This window comes from Arvicola amphibius, chromosome 1 (genome assembly GCF_903992535.2).
Source record: "Arvicola amphibius chromosome 1, mArvAmp1.2, whole genome shotgun sequence".
Lineage (NCBI taxonomy): Eukaryota > Metazoa > Chordata > Mammalia > Rodentia > Cricetidae > Arvicola > Arvicola amphibius.
Window position 1 is genome coordinate 180049667 of NC_052047.1, and position 24879 is coordinate 180074545.

Genomic DNA, 24879 nt, shown 5'->3' on the forward strand with positions numbered 1-24879 from the left:
TCTTGTCCTGGCCCCCTTCTGTTGCTGCTTCTCTCTGCTTCCTCTCCACCAGGGTGTGAACAGCTCCTCCAGGCCCTCCCTGTCATGACAGCTGAATCTACTAAAAACCACCAGCAACCAACAACTTTCCTCCCTTGAGGTGTTCTGCCAAGTACTTGGTAACATCAATAAAAAGCTGAATACTCTTCCATTGACTGCTGAGCCCCACAGATGTTCACTAAGACTGTGCTGAAGGGAAGGAGGCTGGCAGTACTGAGTTTCAGGCCTACAGTTGGTAGGTAGATGAATTCTCTCGAAGCTAGAGAATGCCACTCCAGGAAGCTCCTGGAGACCGGTGGATCTGCTCTCAAACTTGAGGAAACCCAGGGCATCAAGTGCTAAGCCTGCCGGCATCATGGAGAAGCCACCCATGAATGTGGCAGCCTCTGAAGGCAGGAGTGAGAATTAGCACCCCATTTCTCACATGAGGAAACTGTGGTACAAGAGGTGATGTCATTTACCCAGGGGCAAACAGTACTATGAGGGGAGAAAAACAAACAAAAAAACCTCTGGGTGATGGAGGAGGGTCATCTGTCTATGTGTTACTCTCATTGGTTAATTAATAAAGAAAACTGCTTGGCCTGATAGGACAGAAAATTAGGTAAGTGGAGTAGACAGAACAGAATTGTGGGAGAAAGAAAGCAGAGTCAGGCAGACGCCTCAGGCAGATGCCATAGCTTTCCTCTCCGAGATGGAAGCAGGATAGAATCTTCCTGGTAAACCACCACCTCATAGTGCTACACAGATTACTAAATATGGGTTAAAGCAAGATGTGAGAATTAGCCAATAACAGGCTGAAACTAATGGGCCAGGCAGTGCTTAAAAGAATACGTTTCCGTGTAATTATTTCAGGGCATAAGCTAGCCAGGCATGTGGGAGCTGGGCGGGAACGCAGCCCACCGCTCCTTCTACACTCTGGGTCTCTCAACATATAGCTAGATGCTTTTTCCATCAATTTCAACAATCCTTCCAAGCTACCATAGATAGGAGATGTCTTTCTCTCCCCCACTCGTGTGTGTGTGTGTGTGGTGTGTGTTTTCCACCCACGGTCACCTGGACTGGCCAGTGGAATAAAGTGTGCTGGAATCTGGTGGTTCAAGGAAGGGCTGTGAAGGGCACCTCGAGATTAACCACAGTTTGTTCTGGTCCTGTAGCCAAGTCCTGATAAAGTTGAGAGGGTGTGAGAACCTCATGTCCTCCCCAGTCAGGCTCTGCCCAAATCACGAGAGCTGCGGTATGCTAAAGTCATGCAGAAACCACGTAGCTTACTTACTTACTGGATCAGAGGTTCTTATGCTAGAGCTCATAAGCCTTTGCTCCATGTGCCCTGTGTACACACTGGCTCTGTCTGGATGGCGAAACAACTGCCTTCATTAGCTCCTCCCAAGGAGACCGCAAGCAAAGGACAGTACTAAGCCATCAGCCACACCATTAGCTGCTGATTGGCAGCACAGCTCCCTTTGGCAGCCCCAGAGCCTGCCTCTGCACCAGGCCCAAGAGTAGAACTCAATACAGACCAGAGTCAATGCGAGCACCCGCAGACGACAGCGCTTCATGTCTACTAAGCACTTAGCACAAAGCTTGGGGCAAAGTCGCCCATTAGCAGAATGTCCCATAAGCTTCCCAACAATCTGGCAGACATGGCCACTTTCCTCCTTCACAGAAGAGAACGAGAGTGTGAAAAACGGGGTTGGAACCAGCAGGAAATGGTTGAATACCTCCATCCCTGGGTTTCTCCAGGATCTCAGCCTCCCTGTCTTGGCACCGTCTCATCCTGCATACCCTCTTAGGAAGGAGCCCTGACAACTGACTGTATTTGCGGTCCACTCCACCATCAGGGACCTTGGTGATTACTCTACTTAAAGGTATAGCCGCAAGGAAGGAAGCGTCATCTGCTTGGGATCTGCTACCCTTGTCTATTAAATCTACCCTCTTGAATTGAGTCCCAATGAGTTTTCCAGGAGATACTGATACGGGCTTAAGTTCAAGTGGCAGCTTTGAGCACTGTGTGGGTCTGGAAGTGTTCATTTAGACTTGTCACCCGGGGCCATCCATCTACTGGCAGGATTTTTTTTTATTATTATTATTCAGAAAGGAAAGAACTTCCCACATTTCCCAGCCCCTGATTCATCTCAGAGAGAGACAGAGCAACAGAGTGCTTTTGAGAGACCTTCCACTGGACTGTGCCAGTCTGATCTGGCTACCTGGGTGCATCTCACAGTTCCACAAGGCACGTTTACTACTGTGGTTCATGGATCTGTCTGCTCCAGGGTACAGAAACTACTCCTGTTTGTATTATCCCTGTGGCCCATCAATCAACACAAGGGAAATTCAGAAGACTGTGCTGATTGGACGCTGGCTGGACAGGATCTGAAGATAGCAGGTAAATAAACAGATGGCTCACCTACCTGAAAGACTACTGAGTCGTTTTTGCTGTTCTGTGATGAAAGAAAAGAACACAATGTGAGTGATATTTATCCAGCACCCGGTAAGGCAGAGAAGTCCCAGCATAACTAATTAGGACCTCACACTCTGGTCCTTGCCGTTTTCTAGGCTTGGGTGTTAAAACACACAGCCCAGCTGAGGCAGCGGTCATTGACGTAGTGAGATGTTCCCCAGCTCCCCGACCTACAGATCTGAACCAGGACCTGGGCCCACCGAAGTGTTTTAGGAGTCCCTTCTTGTCTCAAGGTGATCTCATCACTCATGACCCTTCCAACCACTCTGGGTTCACACAGACCTCGTAACATCCCAGACTTGGTACTTTTCGGTAAATATATTAAGGATCAGACATGACAAGTGCCATCTCCTGAGCTTGCCAAATGACAGCCTTGTTGTAAGAGCTTTTTTATCTAGCACTTGAAATCTTAGCAACAGCTCTGGCTGTTAGGTACAGCTATTTTCCTCAATGAACGTCCTTAGCACTGTGGCTTAGTCACCAAACATCTGCCCGCTCCAGGGTAATAAAGAAATTCTAAAAATAATCAGCATTAGCTAGGGGCCAAGGGGGTTAGATTACTCAAGATAACACTTAAGACCATCTGGTTCTAGAACTAAAACCTCCAGCTTACAGACTCCAGCTCTTTCCAACCCTCGTGACCACCCCCCCAACCATCCTTCATGCAGTTGCTCACCCTCCTAGGTAATCATGTGGAGGGGAGCCCAAGGTCTCGTTGGCTGCATCCTGTGTGCACTCACTATTCGATAAGCACACAAGTAACCTTTACCTTCTACAGCTGCCAAATATCAAGCAGAGAGATAAAAATAGACCATACTGGTTGGCTCATGCACGCCATTTTCCTATCCCATGGCCGCATTCCTATTCTGATGCTAGAATTAGTATGGGGAAGAAGTAAACAGAGCAGTGTGGGAGCTCAAGGCCAGTGGACGTGACACCTGTCCACCTAAGCTTTGAGCAAGGGACTCACACTGGCTGCACTAGAGCCTAGGTGAGTGTCAAGCTCAGCTGGGAGGGCGACTTGCAATGTGACAACGATCAATCAAGTAACCACGTGGCCTCAGTTTCCTGATCTGTGATGTCACAGTGCTATGGTATCTAAAGGGATTTATGGGTGACACATTCTGTTCTGTGAGGTGCCAGCAGGGTCTTCCTTGTCGCTCCTAACATCAAGGTTTGTGACGGCTGTTCGCTCACAGGACTATCGCAGATAGTGGTACCTATATTTCAGTCACCAGCCCTGAGGGATCCTCTGACCGTTCCTGTCACAGACCTGCCTGGGATCCATAAAGGTCTTGCTTTCCAAGGTGGTCCATTGCCAAGCACAATGGCCTGCCTGCAGACTTTCTATAACTCTGAAACCTTGTTCTATCCCATCCCCAGAATTCCTGGATCTGAATTGCAAGTTAACTAGACTCTCATGATCCAACACACAGTAGAGGCAGAAAGGTCCTGAGCAGGGGACCATGTGCCTCTTTCATTCGGGTTTCCTGAGTCGAATCCCTGATTCGCTGACTGTGGGTAAGTCAGTCCTGCACACACCGGCGTGGAAGATCAAGAAAGGGTGGAAAAGGGACCATGCTGTTCACAGCCACCAGAGTCAGGCCAGAGGCCCAGCGCCTGTTTGTCCCTAGTGGCAAGGAGGCTGGCTAGGGGAGACAGGATCATTGCCAAACTGTGCTCTGTGACAGTCTAGACAGAAAAAAGAAATGGAATTTTTTAAAAGGATGACTAAAGTAGAATTTCAGATATAGAATAAAGTTATCACTCATTAGGAAACCTTGCAATAGTTAAGAATCTGTTCTTCTGTGAGGAGAAGCAGAGACGCTAGGCTGGGTACATTCCAAAGCAGTACCAAATACATTAGCTCCAGACCCCACTGGTGGCGTTTCCTTCCCACTTCCCTACCTCTCCTGCCTTACCTGGGATGAACCCATGGTTTCTCTTTACGGGAAACCACTCACTAGTGTAAAGAAGATCCATCCGCCCGTAGCACCGTTACCCGCATGTTTTTCTGAAGGACAATTCTCATTTTTGAACCCAAAACAGGACTTGGTCAAAATAAAGGCAGGAACCAAAAGTCCTTTTTGATGAATAAGAAAATTTCACTTATTCAAGGAAGAAACAAAGAGGGAACTCAGGCATTTTGGTGCCTGAAAACGTCCCTGTAGGTGTTGTCAGAGGGACTTGGCAAAAGCAGCTGACATTACGCTTGGCATTTCCCAAAAACCAAGTTGCCTTGGGAATAAATCCCGATTTTTAAGAAAGTGTCTTTCTTTCTGGGAACCAACTTGCTTTTTAGAACAGTGAGTCATGAAGGAGTTCACAGAGAGGCTTTTGCTTTTTCCTGCATTTTTCTTTGTTCTACATGACAGACACTGGCAAAGAGAGGAGCTGCCAGGGAGGGCGGCAAGGCTAGAAGGAGAATGGACACTTAGATGGAGCACTCCTCTGTTCTTTGAAAGAACACTGGGACCACACAGCGCAAAAAAAAAAAAAAAAAAAAAAAAAAAAAAAAAAAAAAAAAAAAAAAAAAAAAAAAAAAAAAAAAAAAGACAGACAGACAGACAGAAAAAGAACTGAAACCACTAACGCAACCATTTCAGATTTGAGAGAACATATCTGAGAACAAATGCTTTACGCATCGACTTTCCCAGTGAGAAGCAGGAAAGAGAAACCTCTCTTCAGTATGGAAAGCAATGGAAATTAGATTTCAGCCCCATCTTCTCTAAGGGAGAGGCAGGAAGGGGAGGACACTATGATGTGGGTGGGGAAGGTGACAAGAGAAGATTGAAACCAGGATACACTGTTCCCTGGGTTCCACGCAGAAGAGCCCTCTCCGGGGAGATGGCCTCAAAATGTCCCATGTCATGTGGCAAAAGGACTTTTATAAACTCAAAGTTTATTCCTCTATGCAACTCCAAAGTGGAAAAGTTGGGATTTAGAACCATTGCCTGAATTTGAAAGCAGAAAGGTAAAAATATATTATGACTACTTCAAAGCTCTTAGGTTTTTATTGACCCTGAGGCCCCTTCAGAGATGCAGCAGGACTAACTGGAATAGCAAGAGAGACAATAGGACCCAGTCAGAACCCCTAAGCAGAGCTGTCTGGGCCATGTGGATGGAAGCAGTGCAGACAGACATGAGTCTCCATCACGGAGATAGCCACTGAATGGCCACTTACCACAGAGTCTGCTGTGAGAAGAGGACTAGCCAATAACCAGAAGACAGCCTAGGAGCCTCTGTTACAGAGGCACAAAAACATGCTCTGCACTGTAGACAATCATCTATTCACTGTTTCCTCTTTTGAAACTTGGTATTGAAAACTACACTTTCTAGAAACTGACTGCTTTGAACGACTCAGTCCTTTTATGACAGCAATTAAAAGACATATTGCAGGCACATTTGAGGCAAAGCACCATCACAAATCATACAGCGAAGAACCAAGAGACACACCCTTTCATTTTTGCACATGAACTGTCTGCAGATAAACACACAAGACGAAGGCACAGCAATGAACTTGAACTAGCCCAGTCTCACAGATACCTGACATCATTCCAGACCAGGGGCCTCTGTCTAGGATTGATCAATCTTGTGGGTCCTACAAGAGCTGGGACGGATGGCCTGGGGCGGGGTTGGGAAGAGGTGCAGACTACACCCTGCAAGAGACTGCCTTACCTCGATTGTGCTGCAAGAGCACAATGGTGGGGTTGACGATTGTGGTGGAGGGGTAGGCAGATGACGGTTTGCTTGCTGGAAGGAAGGCTTGGGAATCAGTTTCAATATGGGAAGAAGAAACTTCATTTAATAAAGGACTGCCCTGAAAAACAAAATATTAGAAAGAAGAGTGAACACAAGATATCTAGAATTAAGACTCTGTAAGAAGAAGGAATAAAAACCTCTACAAAGACATCGATTATAAACAAAAAAATGTAACCAATGAGTCAATTCCAGTTAGAAGTTTAATCTGGAAATTAATTCTCCTTGTAGGTATTAGTAAGGGGAAGAGAAGGTAAGTAAATGTTGCTCAAAGTCTCAGTATCATCCATTGTTTTCACCTAGTAATAGTTGTGTATCAATCTGGTTACTAAAAAGCAAATTCAAATCAAAATAGAACAACATGCAAAACTCATGCAATTCCAAATGCGATCCAAGAACGAGAACTGGTTAAGTGGGAAAAGTCAGGGAAGTTAAGGCACCCTATAGAGAGATGTCAGACAAATCATTGAGTGAACAGAGGAACCCCTTTATAATGATTCTCAGGAAAGTTATTATGAACTTCAGAATCACTGAGCAAATTCAGCAGCTTTGGCTTCTGAGATCTGAGGAGGATCCTACCCTGCTGGGATGTTTCTTCACTGAGCATCAAAATAACAGAATTTCTTTGAACCAAGACATGGGAGAATCTTGACTTTAAAAACTTGAGACTACCCCCAGCAATATCAACAAATTACCAACACTTTGATAATCTGATGATGGGGATAATTACAGCCTTTTGTTTCCTCTACCACACTTATAGATTCTGCAAAGTTTTTATTTTGTATCTTTCAAATCTTAAAGCAAAGATGGCAATCCTCATGACCTAGTTCTGGGGACTTAACCTAGGGCTGAGCCTGTCCTAGGCAAACACTCTATATCCTCAGCCCCAGGATGGCGTTCTTTTCCCTTTTTCTTTTGTTAAAGACAGGCTCTCACTACATAGCCCAGGCTAGCTTGAAATTTTCTAAGTAGACCAGGTTGGCATCAAATTCGGAGATTCACTTGCCTCTAGGCATGCATCACTATGCTTGGCAAGATGGCATTCTTAAAGGTCTTTAAGGACAAGATATTGGTAGCTATTTTTTTAAAAAAAATTAAGCTCAGAGACAGCTACTGCATATACATCTGCAAGACAAGGACCCCGTGCCTCCCTCTTCTGCCACCATGCAACACAATACCCTGCAAGTAGCAGGTGCTCAGAAAAATACTGTGTGAGTGACAGGAGCTATCTAGCAGCAAGGAGTGTGTGGGCTAAGCTTTGTGGCAATAGAATGCAGGTTCATCAGGAGAGGTGTGTGTTTCAGCACCCTGGACAGCTCTTGACACACAGTAGGGGCTTTGTCAGTTGGGCTTTCTTTTAGATATTCCCTGGATAGGGAACTTCTATGAGCTCAGAAGCAGAGTACATACCAGGATGGCTTATAGCAATATCTGAGTACACTCTGCTAAGACTCACTCTGCTTGCTGCACAGAGAAACACACTAGCAAGATATCTAGCAAGATATCAGTACATCCTAAAAGCAGAATGCCTTCAAATTCACCTAGGAGGAGAGGAATACATCAGTCTGCAGCAAAGATGAGCTCCAAAGCTCAAGCAGAAGAGCCAAACTCTTGGTTACAGTTGCCCTGGTCCTGGTCTAACTGCCCTGGGCTGTATCTGGAGATCTGAGAAGAGGTCCAGCCCATGATGTCATAGTTCTAAGCTTCCTTGTACCTAACACTTCATTACAATTTCCCTACTGAGCCAAATAAGAACTTCCCTTCCTGTTCTCTGACTTGATTCAGCTTAACAAGCCATTTAAGCTAGTTTTGTGAGCATCCTTGCTCCAACAAAGGATGCTAGTAAATGTTTAGCTCAATCAGCAAATACTCAGCTCATTGTACATCGGTAAGTGGTGTTTATGGCCTCAACATCAAAACCCTTTAGATACTTGCAACCAAGTGAGAGGCCCTGGCCCCAACCCCTTCCCAGACCTTCCAAATCCATGATATATAAACTTGACTTCTCTAGCCTAGAGAGCAGATGTATTCTACCCTCTCCTCCAGACCATTTAAGACCAGGAGCCCTGGCTTGTTGTAAATGGACCTGTGGAACCTAATTGCTTAGAACCCGGTAGGGATGAAGCCATCACTAACTAACCAGTTACTTTAACTTCTTCATTCACTAGTCCTCAGCAATGCAGCCAACAGTAACCAGATACTTCACCTATGCTGAAATAAACCATGAGTTCCTATCATGGGAACTGTGACTATTCAACCCCACTGAACCATATGGCCCATGAGTGTCTTCACGTTACACTTTATGACGCCATACATTCAGATTCTCTCATCCTGGGCTCCTAGGGAAGGAGACATACTATGCCAGAAGCAGCTGGGCCAGCTGTGAAGAGACTCACACTGAACTATCAAGACCTTCTAACTTCCCACAATTATTGTCGCCAAAACCACAGTGACCTCTTCCTCAGGGACCCTAGTAATTATCTGTCTTGTAAGAGAAGGTCTTGATACACAGGTTTTCAATCCATTTACTCAATTAAACCTCTCCCCCCATCTCTGTACTTCTGTTAAAAAGAGAGCTCACTTATGGAATCAGCCCAGAGGGAAACTGTTCCTCATTCACAACCTCTCGCTCCATCATTTCCACACCTGCCTATGGCTCTCCACAGGACCCTGCAGCTTTCCTTAGCCTTCAATGCCATCTCTGTTAGGTCTGAGTAAAGGCCACAGGTGCTTCTCAAAGGAAAGACAAAGTTCCATCAGGAAGATGTGCACTTGCAATAGAGCAGAGAAGGTTCTTCAAAGTCAAGAGCAGTCACAGGTGGCCCACAGGATGTACGGGGAGGCATGCACTCAGAGACAGCAAACACAGGGCCAGCCATCACACAAGCACAGTGGCCAAGGCCTCCTCAGAACTTAGTACTTCAGTGAGAAAGGGAGGGTTTTACTGTCAGGAGCAGACATTCAGGAAGCCGTGGGGAAGGGGGTCCAGCAAGCTTACGGTACTTGAGACAGCTCCCGGGAGGTCAGGCTCCAAGCCTCTGTGGAGGTCCTCCGGTATGGGAGGGACCAGCGGAGGTGGTGGTGAGGGTGGTGGCCTCTGGCTAGCAGGGGGGAGGGAGCCACAAGCACTGGCTGGTTGGCTGTGGTGGGGCCGCCTCTGCAGATGAGGGGGAATGAAATCATCTAGTGTCGGGAAGGTCAAAGGTGAGGCAGCAGGGGTGGTCGCCGGGATAGTGTGGACGCAGCCAAGTGGCCCCAGAGATGCCGGAGTAGTGGCAGTGCCTTCTTGCCCTCTGTCAGTATTAACCAGGTAGAGAGGGACAACTATTACCTCAGACGAGGCTTGGCTGGAGGAGGTGGCGTCCTGTGGGAAATAAGGGGTCGTTACGCGAAGGGGACTGCAGAGAGGCAGGAATTCCACATTTAAACAGTTGCGCACGGACATGCAGTGATGCACTTTGAGAAATATTTAATCAGTGCCCTTTCCGCAGAGTACATGAGACAGTCAGTGCTAGTCAGTGCTAGCCAGCTGGCCTCCTGACACTCTATGACACAGAGGGAGCCCCATCCAAGTTCACTTTCCATCCATCTATTTTTGAATCCTTTTAACACTTTATGAGGGAGAAAGAGAGCAAACAACAGAATATGCAGGCAGGCAAGCAGGCAGTGTCTAATGCCACTAAACGGCCACATAGCCTGCAAGCTTAGGAGTAAATACAGCTTCTTTAGCACCTTCTCATAGGACACAAACGCTCGATCTTACCACATCACTAGTCTATGAATTCCACGCTCTGGCATCCTGAGACATTTACAGACAAGAGAAAGGGAGACAGAAGAGGCTACGCTGGGCAGTTTAAAGCGAAGAATTCAGGATTCAAGCACTGTAGCACTAACAAGGAGAGGGACGGTAGGGAAGCCCAGAGAACAAGGGAGCCACGAGAACTGGTTTTGAAAGAGACAGCATAGAAGACACACAAACATTCCTAGTTTCTTGCCTTGGCTGGATAACGCGGCTGCAAAAGGTAAGTTTCTTTGTTCTTCTGGTTTTCGAGATCAGAGGTAACCTGGGGGCCTAGCACGGGAGGTCTCACTGCATCTGGGAACAAAGCCCATGCCCCCAGTGTGGGATTCTCACCAAGGTTACCAGCATCTTTGCGGTGGTCAAAGAATAGCTTGGGAGGGTCAAGAGGAGGAGCAGGGGGTGGTTTTCCTGTGCTGGCTGTGGCTGTGCCAGGGACAAGGCTGGGAGCTGGTGCCTGGGTGCCTGCAGCCTCCGAGGGAGTGTCTTCGGCTGAGTCACGTGCAACAGGAGGGTAGGTTTCCAATGTTGCCCGGCAAATGTTATTGGATAAAGACGGGACATATAAGCTGCTGACCTTTTTATTCCTTGTGGCCTCACGATGTGGGTTAGAGCTCACATTCTTACTGGAGGCTACATAGTGTGGCTGGGGCTGGGAGGAAGCATCAAGGACCATGGACCCCAAAAGCAATGAATCAGGATGCGCTGCACCTTTGGGAGCCAATCTAGCTGCCAGGGGAACAGAGATAGGCTGAGGCAGTGAGGGGTCCTGCTGGATGGGGGTGCTGGGTGGTATGTAAGGCTTTGGTGAGCTCATGTAGAGAGAGTCTTTGTGGGTGTGGTGGACGGTGGGGAGCTGCCATGCAGAGCGGTCCTTTTGAGGGAACGGAAGGCGTGGGGGAGACAGAACCTTTAGTAGTGGTTTCAAGACATGACATCAGAACAGGGAGAGAGAAGAGGAGGGGAGATGGAGAGAAGGATCATTAGACACAGCAGCACAGCATGATAAAAGACAAAACAACTCTTGGCAGACCTTTGAGCAAATCCTTCTGGTGCCCACAGCTGTCGTCTGGGCAGCTCCAAGAACTGACTCACACTTACCTGCAGGGCTGGCCTGACTCACAAGCCAGGGAGACCTGGTCAGCTCCAAGACCAATGTTTGTTTGGCTGCATCTTTATTGACCCCTGACTCAAGGACATGCTCAAAGGCTCACCTGCCAGTGAATGACACCCCAGAGTTGAGTCCTCTTTCCTTCCCAAACCCCCTCTTCCTCAAGACTCTTATTGAAGCCTTTGGTTTTAAAAGTTTAAGTTCCTTAGACTTATTCTTTCCCAGTAGGAAAAAGAGAAAGGGAGGCCCTCCTGTATCTGTGTACACAGGAGGCAGATGCCTTCCCTGAGCCTCTGATTCAGCTCTCAATTCTACAAGCATACAAAGTTCACTAAGGGGAGGAGGACATTTAAAACTGAGTTCATGTGTTTTCTTTTCTCAGAAGAAATCATCTGACAGAATTCATCACTAAGAACATAGCTGAGAATGTTGCTCAGTTTGCCTAGCATGTATAAAGCTCTGAATTCAATCTCCAGAACTATAATCAAAGAGCATGGAGACAGTCGAGAGATTAAAAGTATGTAGTCTCCCACTTCTGAGGCACAGGGTCAGAAGAAGCCTGAGCCATCCGGCATACAATTAGCCTTTGGGGCTGGGCTGAGTCTGGATTATTCAGTCATTCCATCACCGCGCACAGGAAATCATTTCTATACAGCTTTAGTTACAGTGTGAGAGCAAAGCTCTGGTAACAGGCTGAGTTACAGTTAAAACCCGTACCTCTCCCCTCTCCACACAACAGCTTTCTTGCATGGGTCTCAGTAGGCAGAGGGACAGGAGGCATGGTGACCCTCCAGCCTGGTCCTTCTCAGCCAACCTGGGAGCTAGACTCCAGAGAAGAAGCAACAATGTTCCCTCCCAGACTGTGCTCGCTGGTCCTGATCTTCAGACTTCAGCACGAGAACAAAGCCAGGACCATCCTTTAAGTGCACACGTGTGAAAGTCTAGAAGTTGGTGAACTATGACAGATGTGCTGTAGTCAGAACCTAGGAAGGGGCTGGGAAGATGGCCCCATGAGTAAGCCTGTTTGCTCTGCAAGCATGAGGACCTGAGCTCGAATTGCCAGGACCGAAATAAAGAGCTTGGCATGTCTGTAAAATCTTGTAACCCTGAAGATGTGGGGGAAGAGGAATCCCAGAGCTCACCGGCCGGCTGACCTGGTTGAAATGGCAAGCTTGTGATTCAGTGAAAAGCCCTCTCTTAAAGGCAAAAGATATATTAGCATTGAGGAAACCACCTAACATCCTTCTGTCTTCGTATATGCACACACATATGAGCACAGCTGCATATGTACATACATGTGCCATACACACTGATTACACTGAGGCTAATTCTCATTTTATTTTATATTTTGTAGGCGTTATATGGAAAAGGGAAAAGACTTTAGAAAGGGGACTAGGTGAGAAAGTGAAAAAATCTTTATGACTCTGGATTAGACTCTCATCCAGAAACAATGAAAGCCTACACCTGAAACATGACAGAGAGTTGAGATGACAGATAGTCTGGGTGGAGAGGCAACTATCTGGTATTCTCAGTTAACCAGATCTATGCGTTGTCCCACATAGTGCCAATGGAGCGTGGCCATTTATATGAGCCCCGAATCCACAACCAAGAGGCCCTCCTCGGCTTGAAGAGCTCAGACTGAGTGCTGGGACCCTCTGCAGTCTAGCTTCCAATACCCAGACACAGCAACTGAACTAGCTCCCACCACTGGGACTGCCAAGGAAGGATGGTGCTGATGAGAAGCGAGCAGAAAATCCTTTCTCTCTGGGCTCAGATTTACTTTGACTTTGCACTAGAGTATCTTGCATATTATTTCTTTTGTCCAAACATAGAAATCTGTTTCTATGAGTTTTAAACTTAATTCAGCCATGGCCATGTATGGTACTAGGACTGCATGACATCAGGCACAAGCCCTCCTAGGGTTGTGACCTTGCAGAGAGGACACTTCCCAAGAGTGTCCACAATACACACAGAGTCAAAGGACTTCCTGTCTCAGGGCCTCTTTTAACTCTAGAGGAGGAGGGAGTTAGGCTAAGCAAGGACACAAAGGAATAGCTTTTTGCTTCAACCTAAGTATCGCAGCCTAATCTGCCCCCTGACCACTAATGAAATTCCACATCTTTTTAGAAGATGGGCCTATGGGAGAGGGAGGCTATTTGGAAAACGTGAGCTCACAGTTTATATAGTTTCCAGAAACTGCCAAACCTCATCTCTATTAGGATTACCATGCTGATGATGACATCACAGAAAGGGACACTGTGGTTCTGTGGTCCGGACGGGCAAGACATAGGATTCCCAACTAGCCCATCCGTCTTCTGGACCCCCAACTCAGTCCTGAAGGGAAGATGTTCTGCCAACAGGTCCATAAACTCCATCGGGCCGTAACAAAGCCAAGCAGTTGTCCACCTTGCTTTGCCTTTCTTGAAGTCCAGGTGTAGTTAGAGCAAGCACTACACAGTTAAGAATTCATGTTTACTTTCAGAAACTAAATATGCGAAGTACTAGACATCCTTGACGTTCAAATGGCAAATCTTACATTGGATGTGCAGGACAAAATTCTTGTGTCAGCCGTTTGCCAGTCTCCCTGAGGGCAGCCCAGGAAACGTGAAGCTGAGCACATGCTGTCGTAGAGAGATATCAAAGGATGCTCAACCTTACTATCCAGCTGCCCTTAGGAAGTCCTTGAAGGCAATGTTCAGCCCATTGGTTTGAGTACAAGTACCTAATAAAGTTGTGTTCAATGCAAGTATTTTCAAAGGACTCATTTATCTCACATGTGATATTAATTAATTAATTAATTAATCTATCTATCAATATGGTACTGGAAAAGGAGTCCTGGGCCTTGTTCAGGGGTAAATTTTCATCCTTGAAATACAATCCCACCCTGGACCATGGTGTGTGTGTGTGTGTGTGTGTGTGTGTGTGTGTGTGTGTGTGTCCAAAACCAAGAGGCATTGGAGGGTTAGCCTTTGGGGTTCACTGATGGTGAAAGACAAGGTACTTCAATCTCTGCTTTGACTAGACCTTGTTGTGTTCGAATCTGGGTAGAGCAATAGTACCCATCCTTGAGACAACGCGAAGAAGCGCCACTGCCACAGACATCACATTACATACTCAGAAAACTTTCAGAAATGGGAAAATTCTGGCAAGTCTTTTAACAGACAAGTGACCTCTGGGAGGCCAGCATATCCACAGCTCCTTGCTCCAACCAGGGCCTAGGTGTACAAGGCTGAAAGTGGGAAAGTAAGTCATGGTAGGAGGGAGAAAGGCTTTATGGTGCAGTCTTTTGACAAGACAGATGAGGGACAAACTGCAGAATGGGGAGTCAGGTCTGTTCTAGGAGCATTAGAATGAAGCAGTAGCATCCCCTATAAGGAAGATGGCTCCATTCCATGTTAGTGGCTCCTCCTTATACAGCATCCTTTACACACCACTGGAATGATAGGATCTATGCCTCTTAACAAAATAGCAAAGTATAGAGAGGAGAAGGAAGAAAGGGTAGAAAACCACCCAGCAGCAACAACTAAAGCCAACCCCACTCCAAACTGCAATAGCAGTACAGGGCTGCCTCCCATGCAAGTACTAGCCCTGCCTGACCCGGCTTGCAAGATCACATGAGATTGCACTGGTTAAAGGTGGTATGGCTGTAGATGGGGGATTTTCTATTGCAGAGTAGAGCTGGATATTGAGGCCAGCCTGTGTGTGCTGCTGCCATTGTGATTTCTGTCCTCGGGCCCTTGGGCTACTGGGTTTATGGTCTGGTCACAAATACCTGATGTCCCTCTGTGACAACAGTGTTCAGAGTTTCAGCTTTAGAAAGTTAATGGTGTAAATACAGGAGGGCTTCCTCTGATTATGCTCTAAAGAATCCCTTAAAAATAAGCTCAACCTGCCCAAGGCTAAATGAATTCCTTCTTTTAGAATCCTTCCACATGTATATTACCGTGTATATTAATCCTAGAAAACAGCAGGCCTATTTCCAACAGCCACACAGACCAAAGCCTCACGCCATACTCCTGCTCCCTTTGACCCCAACTCTCCTCCTAAGATGACCAAAGACTGGACCCCTGCTCCACAATCCAGTTGGGTTAGCAAGAAGCCACAAGTTTGGGCTGCCAAATTTGAGAAAAGGCACCACTAACTGAGTTCCCACCCCATCTGTGGGCACACACCTACCTGGGGCTTGTCAGTAGAAAGGCTGGGATGCACGCTTCTATAGCCCTTGGCAGCAAGTGGGGAGGGCTGGGCGTTGCCATTGGCATCAGCACTGGATGAAAGTCTCCACTCCTCTGTGGCAAGACAAAAAACAAAAACAAACCCCATCACTCCTAGGTAACACCCGCTGGCTTTCCTTGAATTCAGGGATCCCAGGTGCCCCAAGGCACACGAGGAAAGAAGGCATGCAAAGCCATACCTGCTGGAGGGTCCTCTGGCTCCAGGCCTGTGCGAGGAGCAAGAAGGATGAAAACAAAAAGGGAAAAACAGAAACGGTTACGTTTGCGGATAGCAAGCATGAGCCACACTGACCGATGAAAATCAGCAGCCCTGGCCTGACACAAAATACCCTCAGTCACGACGGCCCCATTACCATAGGAACCCACTTGAAACCATGATGTGTTCACAGGCGCTGACCTTTGAGAACACAAGGCTACATTCACAGGAATGAAGAAACAATTGTTCCTTGACATTCTTACTTTACAGACTGAAAGGCAAAAGAACTCTCTGCTGCCCAGTCCTTCGCAGTCTCATTCCCCACCCCAAAGCTTGCTGTAGGCTAAGCATGACTGTACTTAGCGGACTGAGTTAATTACTGGACCCTAGTGGCAGAACATGACTGAAAACTCTATAGCATGTTTTCGGGGTTTTTTTTGGGGGGGAGGGGGGCTCGTTTGCTTGTTTGGTTTTTGATCCCCGTCTCCGTCCCATTACACACGGCACAAAAGCATTCACACAATACGGGCTGGAGAGGTGAAACGGCTTTGTTACATAATCATGAAGACCAGAGTTCAGATCAGAAATTTCAAAGGCTTCACATGGCATATATCATTCTTTTTTGTATTTTTCTATCAGCCATTTAAAATTTAAAAGTCATTCTTAGCCAATAAGCTGAATTTTGCTCATAGCCAGTTTGGCCAGCCCTAATCTTGCAACCTTTTAACATCCCATCCCCTATTTCCTGAAGAACTTTCTTTTCTCACTCCTGTAGAGACAAGCAGGGGACTCACTGTCCTTGAAGTCCAAGCCTCTACTTCGGTGTGGGTCTCTTAGACCAACAGTAGACTCCCCAGATGACAAGTCGAGATGTGCAAACATTTATTAAGCACCTTTCGGGGGCCAGACACAGCTCCACTTTACACCTATTTAGTATTTAATTTAATTAAATGCTTACTGTATTTCATGGATGAGAGAGGAGAGAGGCCAAATGCTTTGCCGAGATCAGAAAGCCTCACACAGAGGGATGAAGCAGTACAGTAGCACACACAAAGTTGACTGCGTAGGGAGGTGGAGTTGGGAAGGTGGAGGTCATCAAAATGCATTGTAAGATCTTCTCAAAGAATACAGATATTATTTCTAAAATATCCTTATTTAGGAGGAAACAACATATTGTCACTCCCCCAAATCCAGAATTTTAAGGTGACTCAGTTATATTCCCTTGTATAGGTTGCCTATTACATCTCTGCCACCGCCTTACAGACAGCTCATAGCTAACTGTCTTCTCCAAGAGCACCGTGTTAAACACTCACAGGGTATGTGTTCCACACGTGCTGCTATTATTGCACCGTACTGGCTGTTAACCACACCAAATTTCACATTTCCTATCTGTAAGCCAGAATCCCTCATCCGTGACCTTCTCTCAAAGCTGCCAAGGAGTCTGAGATCAGGCACGTGAAGGTAACCATTTGATACTCACTGCTAGCTAGGTGCCAGCCCAGAGAACTTCATGTACCTGGCAGCCCTGAGAATACAGGTGACATTCTGTGACAATGGCCCTTCATCCTCTTCACTCTAACACTTTTAATCTCCCCTGTTTTCCAAGTTGCCATTTCTAGACACCCCTTGTTGGGCCCCTTTTCGAATGCATTGAATATATATATATATATATATATATATATATATATATATATATCAGATAGCAATAGGCTTGTCCCTTCACAATGGAGATAAATGCAGCACACAGACTCAGGGACACATTCTTTTGCCGACTTTTCGGCTTCTTGTTGGGTTGGTTCTATTCAAGTCATACTGGAAAACAGACATGTCATAAAAACGGAGGGGTGACTGTTTTTCTAAACTACAGGCATCAGAAGGAAGTCATCCTCATGCAATCAGATCGCTTCCTGTGAGCTCAATCTTCTGCCTTGTTGACTGCATCCTCTTCTGCAAAATAGACATGACTCTTTCATGAGTCACAGGACCAAATGAACGTATATGGCACAGCGGTGGGAGAGACAGATGGCTCAGTGGTTCAGAGTATTTGTTGCTCTTGCAGAGGACCCAGGTTCAAGCCCCAACTAGTCAGTTTTCTTTAAGGGTGCAAACCCTGACATGTCAGCATGGTGGTTCACAACCAACCCTAACTCTAGTTCCAAGGAATCTGATGCCCTTTTCTGACCTCTGCAGGCACTAGGCATATGGGGCATATACATGGTATGTGCAGGCAAAACATTCATACACATAAAGTAAATTCAAACCTATTAAAATAAAATATATGGCATAAAGTAGGGCTTTATAAAACTGAAATCCAAAACAAAGGGAAAGAAATCCCCACATATATAAATTACAGAGTATGTGTGTATTTGTGTGTATTTATTATGGCTTGGGATTTTGTATGTCAATGAGTGGAGAATATATATATATGGGTATGTTTGCCTATGTGTGTGCATGTGGAGGTCAGAGGTCAACAACTGAGTATCTTCCAGTCTCTATCCATCTTGCTTTTTGAACAGGGTCTCTCACTAGACTTGGCACTCACTGATTTAATTAGACTGCTCACTAGGAAGCCTGAAGTATGTTCCAGGTTCTCTCTCTCTCTCTCCGCCCCCCTCCGCCCCAGCACCGGGTTAAAGACAAACAGCTATGTTGGGCTTTTACAGGAGCGCTGGGGATTCAAGGCCAAGGCCCTCATCCCTGCACTGGCAGTACTGAGTCATCACCATAGCCCTGTCTGTTTTTGAATCAGGGTCTTACTATACAGTCCGCTGTAGCCCAGGCTGGCCTCAGACTCTCAGCAATTCTGTTTCTGCCTCCCTAGTGGTGAGATTACAGGTGTGTACTACTACATCCAGCTCAAAACATCAGAAAATTCCCAAAGATATAAATTACAGTATATGATCTCTCCATTTAATAAAATCAAAGTCATACTGTCCTTGGAAATGACTTGGGTTTTTTTTTTTTCTTCTCATTTCAAATCTTCAAAACTGCTTCCCTCACTGTGCCCAGAAGGGTAGTTCCCTGGATCTCAATAAGCAGCCTGGCTCCTTATCGAAGGAGAGCGTATCTCTGGCATTTTATCAGTCCTCATCCATTATCTTTTCTTCTGAATCTCGAAGGTTGGGAGCAGCCCAGTGCCAATTATATCTGAGTGCACGAGGTGAAGCTTTACATACATAGTCATCAATCACCGACTGCTGATGGAAGAGACTGTCAAGATGCTTCCTCCAATAAAATGGAAGGTTGGCTCGTAGGTAGATTTGCAGCCTGGAGATGCGCAGCCCTTCAGTAAAAACATAATCTACTTTGCCTTATATCCCATCTGCTCTTTAGGTACCTTTCTGTCCCGTGGTTAAAAGCCTCCAGAGAGCTGCTTTTATCTTATTCACTTCTAATTTCATTTTTGGTTTCTTGCTTATTTTTTTAAAACAGTCAGTTCTTCTTGGGATCTTAGGATACTTTTCATTAAGGCAGACTCACTGTGGCCGGGAAAGAGCTCACAAGGTGATGATCTGTGCTAGAAGTAGGTTCACATGTGCGCTAGCTCTCACTTCTACCTTCCTTTTATTTATGTGACATAGTGGAGAATTTACTATCGTGAATTAAAAAGTCTGGCCTTTACCCTAGGCTTCTGGGAGGTAAATGCCAAGTCCCTGGAATGCTACACTGAATAGGAATGTCTTGTTTACCTGAGGACTTGAACCACACCAATATGATTTGGAGCCAGGACTCTGAGCCAGTAAGAGCTTCATTGTCTACTAGAGTGGAGACAGGTCTTCAAGGAAGACAGTGGCACCTATGTTCAGAGCCCCAGTAGAACTTTAGACACAGAGGCTCACACACTGACACTAGGAAACCATGTGTCTGGAATGCTTTGGTATTTCCCCAGACCCTATACCATGCACTTCTCTGGCCTGATTTTAATCTCTATCCTTTCCCTGTAGTAAACAAACTGGACCCTTTGCGTATTAGCACTGAGCCTGAGGTGGTTTGAGAAGTCCCCTAAAATTGCAGTGAGGTGTCAGAAGGGAGGATGCTGTCTTCTGAGGCTCTTTCCTCTAACTTTTCAGTGGGCCCTAATTCTTACACATATGCTCATAAAAAGGACTGATTTAATGGGTAAAGAGTGCCTAGTTTATGAGACATTTGCTACCGCCAATCAGAAGAGTGTTTGTTGCAAGGTATCTGTACACTGGGTGAAGATGTGTTGCTGTGACTTGGTTTAATAAAAAGCTGAATGGCCAACAGCCAGGCAGGAGAGGTTAGACAGGACTTCCGACATGAAAGGAACTCAGGAGGTTAGAAACTAGAGGCGTGAGAGACGCCAGCGACACAGAGCAAGTAGGTCATATGAAATGGAAGAGAAGTAAAAAGCCACATGGCAGAATGTAGATTAATAGAATTAACAGAAACAGATTAAGTTATAAGTGCTAGTTGGGAACAAGCCTAAGCTAAAGACCTAGCTTTTATAATTAAAAATTTAAGTCTCCATGTCATTACTGGGGACTTGGAGTCCTAAAGAAAGCCCAGCTACAGAAGAGCAAATGTAAGAATCACACAAGAGGAAACGAGTTAACTGTGGCTGTAAGTCATTCTGTCCTAGGGTAACTTTGCAGCAAACACTAGGGCCAATGAGCTCAGTGCCCAGAATGCAAGGAACTGCTAACCTAAAGGTTGGCGTGTGAGTCAGGGGACAGCATCTGAGGTTAGCTATTCGGCCTCCAGACCACGCCGGACAGGGATTGGGAATTGCACCCATCCCCAGCGCAGACTCCTTAACTACTCTTCCAAAAGAGTAAAATAAAATAAAAAACAAAACAAAACAGTAAAAACCACTGACCTAGGACACCAGTGGAGCAAACACCCAGCCATGGCTAGGTAATAAGATCAACAGGAAACAAGGAGAAGAGTAACAAGCTTCTCCCCAGCTCAGGAAGTCAGTACTGAAATTATTCCCACATTCTCAGGTGCCTCTAATCCCACGGTCCAAGGTCCATAATCAGAGCTGAGGTGTTGGTCAGGGACCTGGGATCCAGCTACCACTCAAAAAATATTCTGGGCTACAGAAATGGTTCAGTGGTTAAGTGCCCTTGCTGTTCTTTCAAAGAACCCCAGGGTTCAGTTCTCAGCACCTCCATGGGACGGGGAAGCAGCTTGCAACCACCTATAATTCCAGGTCCAACAGCATCTGTCACCTCTGTTTTCCACAGACATCTGTACCACATTTGCAACCCACACAATGGCACATACATACATAATTAAAAATAAAATTCAAAAGTTTTAAATGTGGGGCTGGAGAGATGGCTCAGTGGTTAAGAGCATTGCCTGCTCTTCCAAAGGTCCTGAGTTCAATTCCCGGCAACCACATGGTGGCTCACAACCATCTGTAATGAGGTCTGGTGCCCTCTTCTGGCCTGCAGACATACACACAGACAGAATATTGTATACATAATAAATAAATAAATAAATATTTTTTTAAAAAGTTTTAAATGTGTATGTTATAAACATTGAGTCTGAACAGTGGATTTAAATGGGCATCTCTGAGGGCCCAGCTTCTTTCTCCCTGGTCTGATGCTCACATGTGTATTCTATCTTGGTAGCAACAATCCACAACAGAAGATTTCTCGATTTTCCTCTGGTTCATGTGGACTCACCAGAATCATGTATCTGCACTGTGGACTTTGATTTCCAAATGCCTCCTAGAACTTTCTCCTGAAGCCCTTCTCCTGTCAGGAAACTCAGAACAGCTAATGATGGAATTGAACATCTCTTCCCAACATCCTTCACAAATCCCTCATCTCCATGAGAACCATAATCTAGAAAACCACCGGGTCAGCCTGGGGTCCCTGAGTCTCGCATCAAGCCCTGTTATTTCATTCTTTCAAAGACACCTTATCTTGTCCTCCATCTCCACTGACCTCACTCCTATCCCAGAACACCATGCCTTCAAACTGATAGGATTCAACAGTTAGCAGGCCTCCTGACATGCGGCAACAATGAGGGTTATTAGGATAGGCCTGTGTGGGATACTTGTTATGAAAGAGCTCAATTAATGCCACCGACTCCAGTATAATAGCGCCCAATTTATAGATGAGAAGATTGAAGCCATCTAAGGTTGATGGATTTGCCCAGATTTCAAAGACAGAAAGTGCCAACAACTGAAAACGTGGAGTCTCTGTGATAGTCTAGCTGTATTTCTCTCGCAAGAGGAGAGAGTTAAAGCAATAGCTGAAAATTGGAGGTATCTCTGTAATGTAGGTGTCGGGAGCCTTTTAAAGACTGGCGCTTCTAGCTCAGGCAAATAGCCAGCAACATGGAAGCTTACAGGGGTGGATGGGGGTGGCAAAGATGGAGAGCACAGGTGGTGGGAGGATCCAACAGCCTCGGTTTACTAGGAGGAAGACACTTATTTACTGTAAGATGGATCCTGGAGGAGAAGCTATAACCACCGCTTTACCAAACCAGCATAATTTCTAATGAGACACGAGCATTTATCATTACAGCCACAGGCAAGCATAGTTCCCACCCCTTAGCAAGGAAGCTTCTGTTTGCAACAGACAAAGACCACTACAGAAAACCACACCCTGTTAAATGCATGGCTGTGAATCCCAGTCCCAACCAATACATCTGCAATGCACCTCCTGCACCTGAGGCTCAGGGATCCTTGTGGAAAGGTAGGCAGAAAGATTCTAAGAGCCAGGGGAACAGGAAGCTTGCTGTGAGGTTGTGCTACCTAGCACCGTCAGAGATGCCATGAAGTCTCACCAAGATGGCTGCCTAACACGACCCGCACAAGGACAGCACCAGCAGGCATGAGAATGTAGACCTTAGACAAAGAACTACAGGCAACCGAGGAGCGCCGAGTGCGGCAGAAGTAGTCTTCTCTAGTGAAGAGCACGTCATTGGCTATCCAATACCAAAGGGACAGCCCAGAAAAATAGATACATACACGTGATGGTATACAGATAGGGCACCCTGCATTCAGACATTTAGGAATACACACACCACCAACACCGCCACCCCAGCCACCACGGCCACCGCCACCGCCACCCCGGCCACCGCCACCGCCACCCCAGCCACCACGGCCACAGCCACCGCCACCCCAGCCACCACGGCCACCGCCACCACCACCCCGGCCACCGCCACCCCAGCCACCACGGCCACACCCCGGCCACGGCCACCGCCACAGCCACCAATAATGACAAAAAAAAGAGGCCATGATCTTAATGAGAGTAAAGACTGGGGGTTCATGGGTGAGGCCAAAGGGAAAAAATGAAATTATACTATTATATTTGTTGCTGTTTTGTTTTTCAAGGCAAGGTTTCTCTTTGTAGCCTTGCCTGTCCTGGAACACACTCTGTAGACCAGGCTGTCCTCGAACTCACAGAGATCCACCTGCCTCTGCCACCCGAGTGCTAAAATTAAAAATGTGCACCACTACCACCTGGCACTATAATATTTTTTTAACAAATAAATTTATTTTTTAAAAAGTTGTGCATGACTGATAACTGCCTCTCAGTTCTTCCAAGTACATGTACTGTTAGAAATTTTTTTAACACTTGATGAAAAATATTGAATTCTTTCCCAACAAATTCACTGGGATAAATTCGTAGGAATTACCACAGGACAAAAGATGGTACTTCCTAGACCACCTCAACTGCACACACAATTCTGTAGCACAGTAGTTCCATAGCATGCTCCGTAGTAGAGTTGTGTGCTGTAGTCATGCCAACTACAACCACTAGAGGGAGCTCAAGCCTCCCTCTCGGTCGCCTAAGGATTGGTCGGTAAAGGTTGCTTCACTGGCTTTCCCTTTGGATCATCTCTTCCCCACACACGCTTCTGAAGAAATTACTTTGCCTTTCTTCTCTCCCGCATCTTTCCCAGAGAAGAGAAAAACTGCAAACTGTAACAGGCAGGAATCAAGAGTGGGCTCAAAAAAAAAAAAAAAAAAAGACCAAAAAGCCCAGGCCAGCTTTTGGTGCTGAGGACTGCTCAGGCCTTCCCTAGGCCTAGGAACAAAGATGCCCTCCCAGAGGACTGGTATTATTACTTCTAGGGAGCTTGTGTTTGAACCCTAGCCTGGCCTCATTCTCAAGCATCAGCCTTGGTACCCATTACAGGTGGCTGGCTCAGGAAGTCAGGATATGCGAACATTACTCATTTGCATCCTATAATCCCACTGTGTCACCAACACCCACCTCCCACTGTACCAAAAGCTGCAAGCCCTGTTTCCTTTATACTCTGGTTTCCAAGAGTGTGCTAAGCTTCCCAGTTTCCATGGAAGAGAAAACCCCATTTTCTGTAGCCATTTTCAAACGTGGTCGTTGGATCAGCTCCACAGCATGACCTTAGAACTTGTCAGAAACATAAAATCAGAGACCTCACCTCAGACTTACAAGCAGGCACCACAAGTCTCAAACTCTGGGCTGGGCCCCTCTTGCCTGTCTACTTCTTATGATTGTGAGGCATAGAGAATGACGGCCCTATCGAGTGTTTAGAGACTGAACCACCCTATATGAAAGCAGGGATCACGAGGCTGTGCCTTCACCCAAAGCACACGGCCACCTATCAGTCCAGAGCTAGACTCACTAAGAATCATCACAGAAGGGACAGAAGTCACTGTCCTGGGGACCCTGGAGAAGAAGGACGTGGCTGATGAACTCTCAACACTTCTCCCCATCCCTGCAGAACCACAGGGATAGCTGCCTTCTCTTCTGCCTCCCCTCCCAGTCTCCAGGGTAGCACACCTGACTTGCTCTCATGCTTCGGAGAGTCCTGAGGGCTCACAGGGCTGCTGCTTGGGGTTTCCCTGTAGGAAGGCGAGGCCCGAAGAGTCACTGTTCCTTTTCCAGTGCAGATTTTCGTAGGGTCCATGTCTGAGAAATAAAGATCCAAAGAAGAGAGTTAGCTCCAAGATACCTGAGGGAGTTTCATCATAGACCATTAGCGGATGGTTACAGCAGGGGAATGAGATGAACCGGGGTACATCTATGCCTACTCTCCAACCATCTATGACCAATGAAAATTAATCCGTGGCAGCATCATGAGATTAGGGAGGAGAGGCAAGGCATGTGCTGAGTAAACGCATGAATTACAATGTCAGCTGAAACATTTCCCGATGGAAGCTGGCTCATTCCTTCTATGAAATGAAGTTCAAATTGTTAAGCGGATTTCTGGCCAGTTAGTATCGCATGGCTCACAGGAGAGTTCGTGAAAGATCCTGCAAGCTTGCGGATCCCCCTTCTCACAGAAAAGGCAGCAGGCAATGAGGCGCATCAG

The 24879-nt window shown here is 46.4% G+C and overlaps 1 protein-coding gene across 10 annotated transcripts in view; it reads right to left on the minus strand.

Moving 5' to 3' along the window:
- Positions 1 to 24879, minus strand: part of Sorbs1 (sorbin and SH3 domain containing 1) — a 135142-nt gene that overhangs the window by 85553 nt on the left and 24710 nt on the right. For 5 of the 10 annotated variants that reach the window (XM_038334285.1, XM_038334276.1, XM_038334267.1 and 2 more), the window contains exons 4-8: positions 24348 to 24476; positions 15343 to 15455; positions 9255 to 9620; positions 6176 to 6317; positions 2448 to 2477 (exon numbers count right to left, since the gene is read on the minus strand). In XM_038334285.1, coding sequence (XP_038190213.1) covers positions 2448 to 2477; positions 6176 to 6317; positions 9255 to 9620; positions 15343 to 15455; positions 24348 to 24476 — 780 coding nt within the window. Of the gene's footprint in view, positions 1 to 2447; positions 2478 to 6175; positions 6318 to 9254; positions 9621 to 13673; positions 13677 to 15342; positions 15456 to 15580; positions 15608 to 24347; positions 24477 to 24879 lie in introns of all 10 variants that reach the window. The other 5 variants (XM_038334315.1, XM_038334303.1, XM_038334239.1 and 2 more) reach the window with 4 other exon arrangements.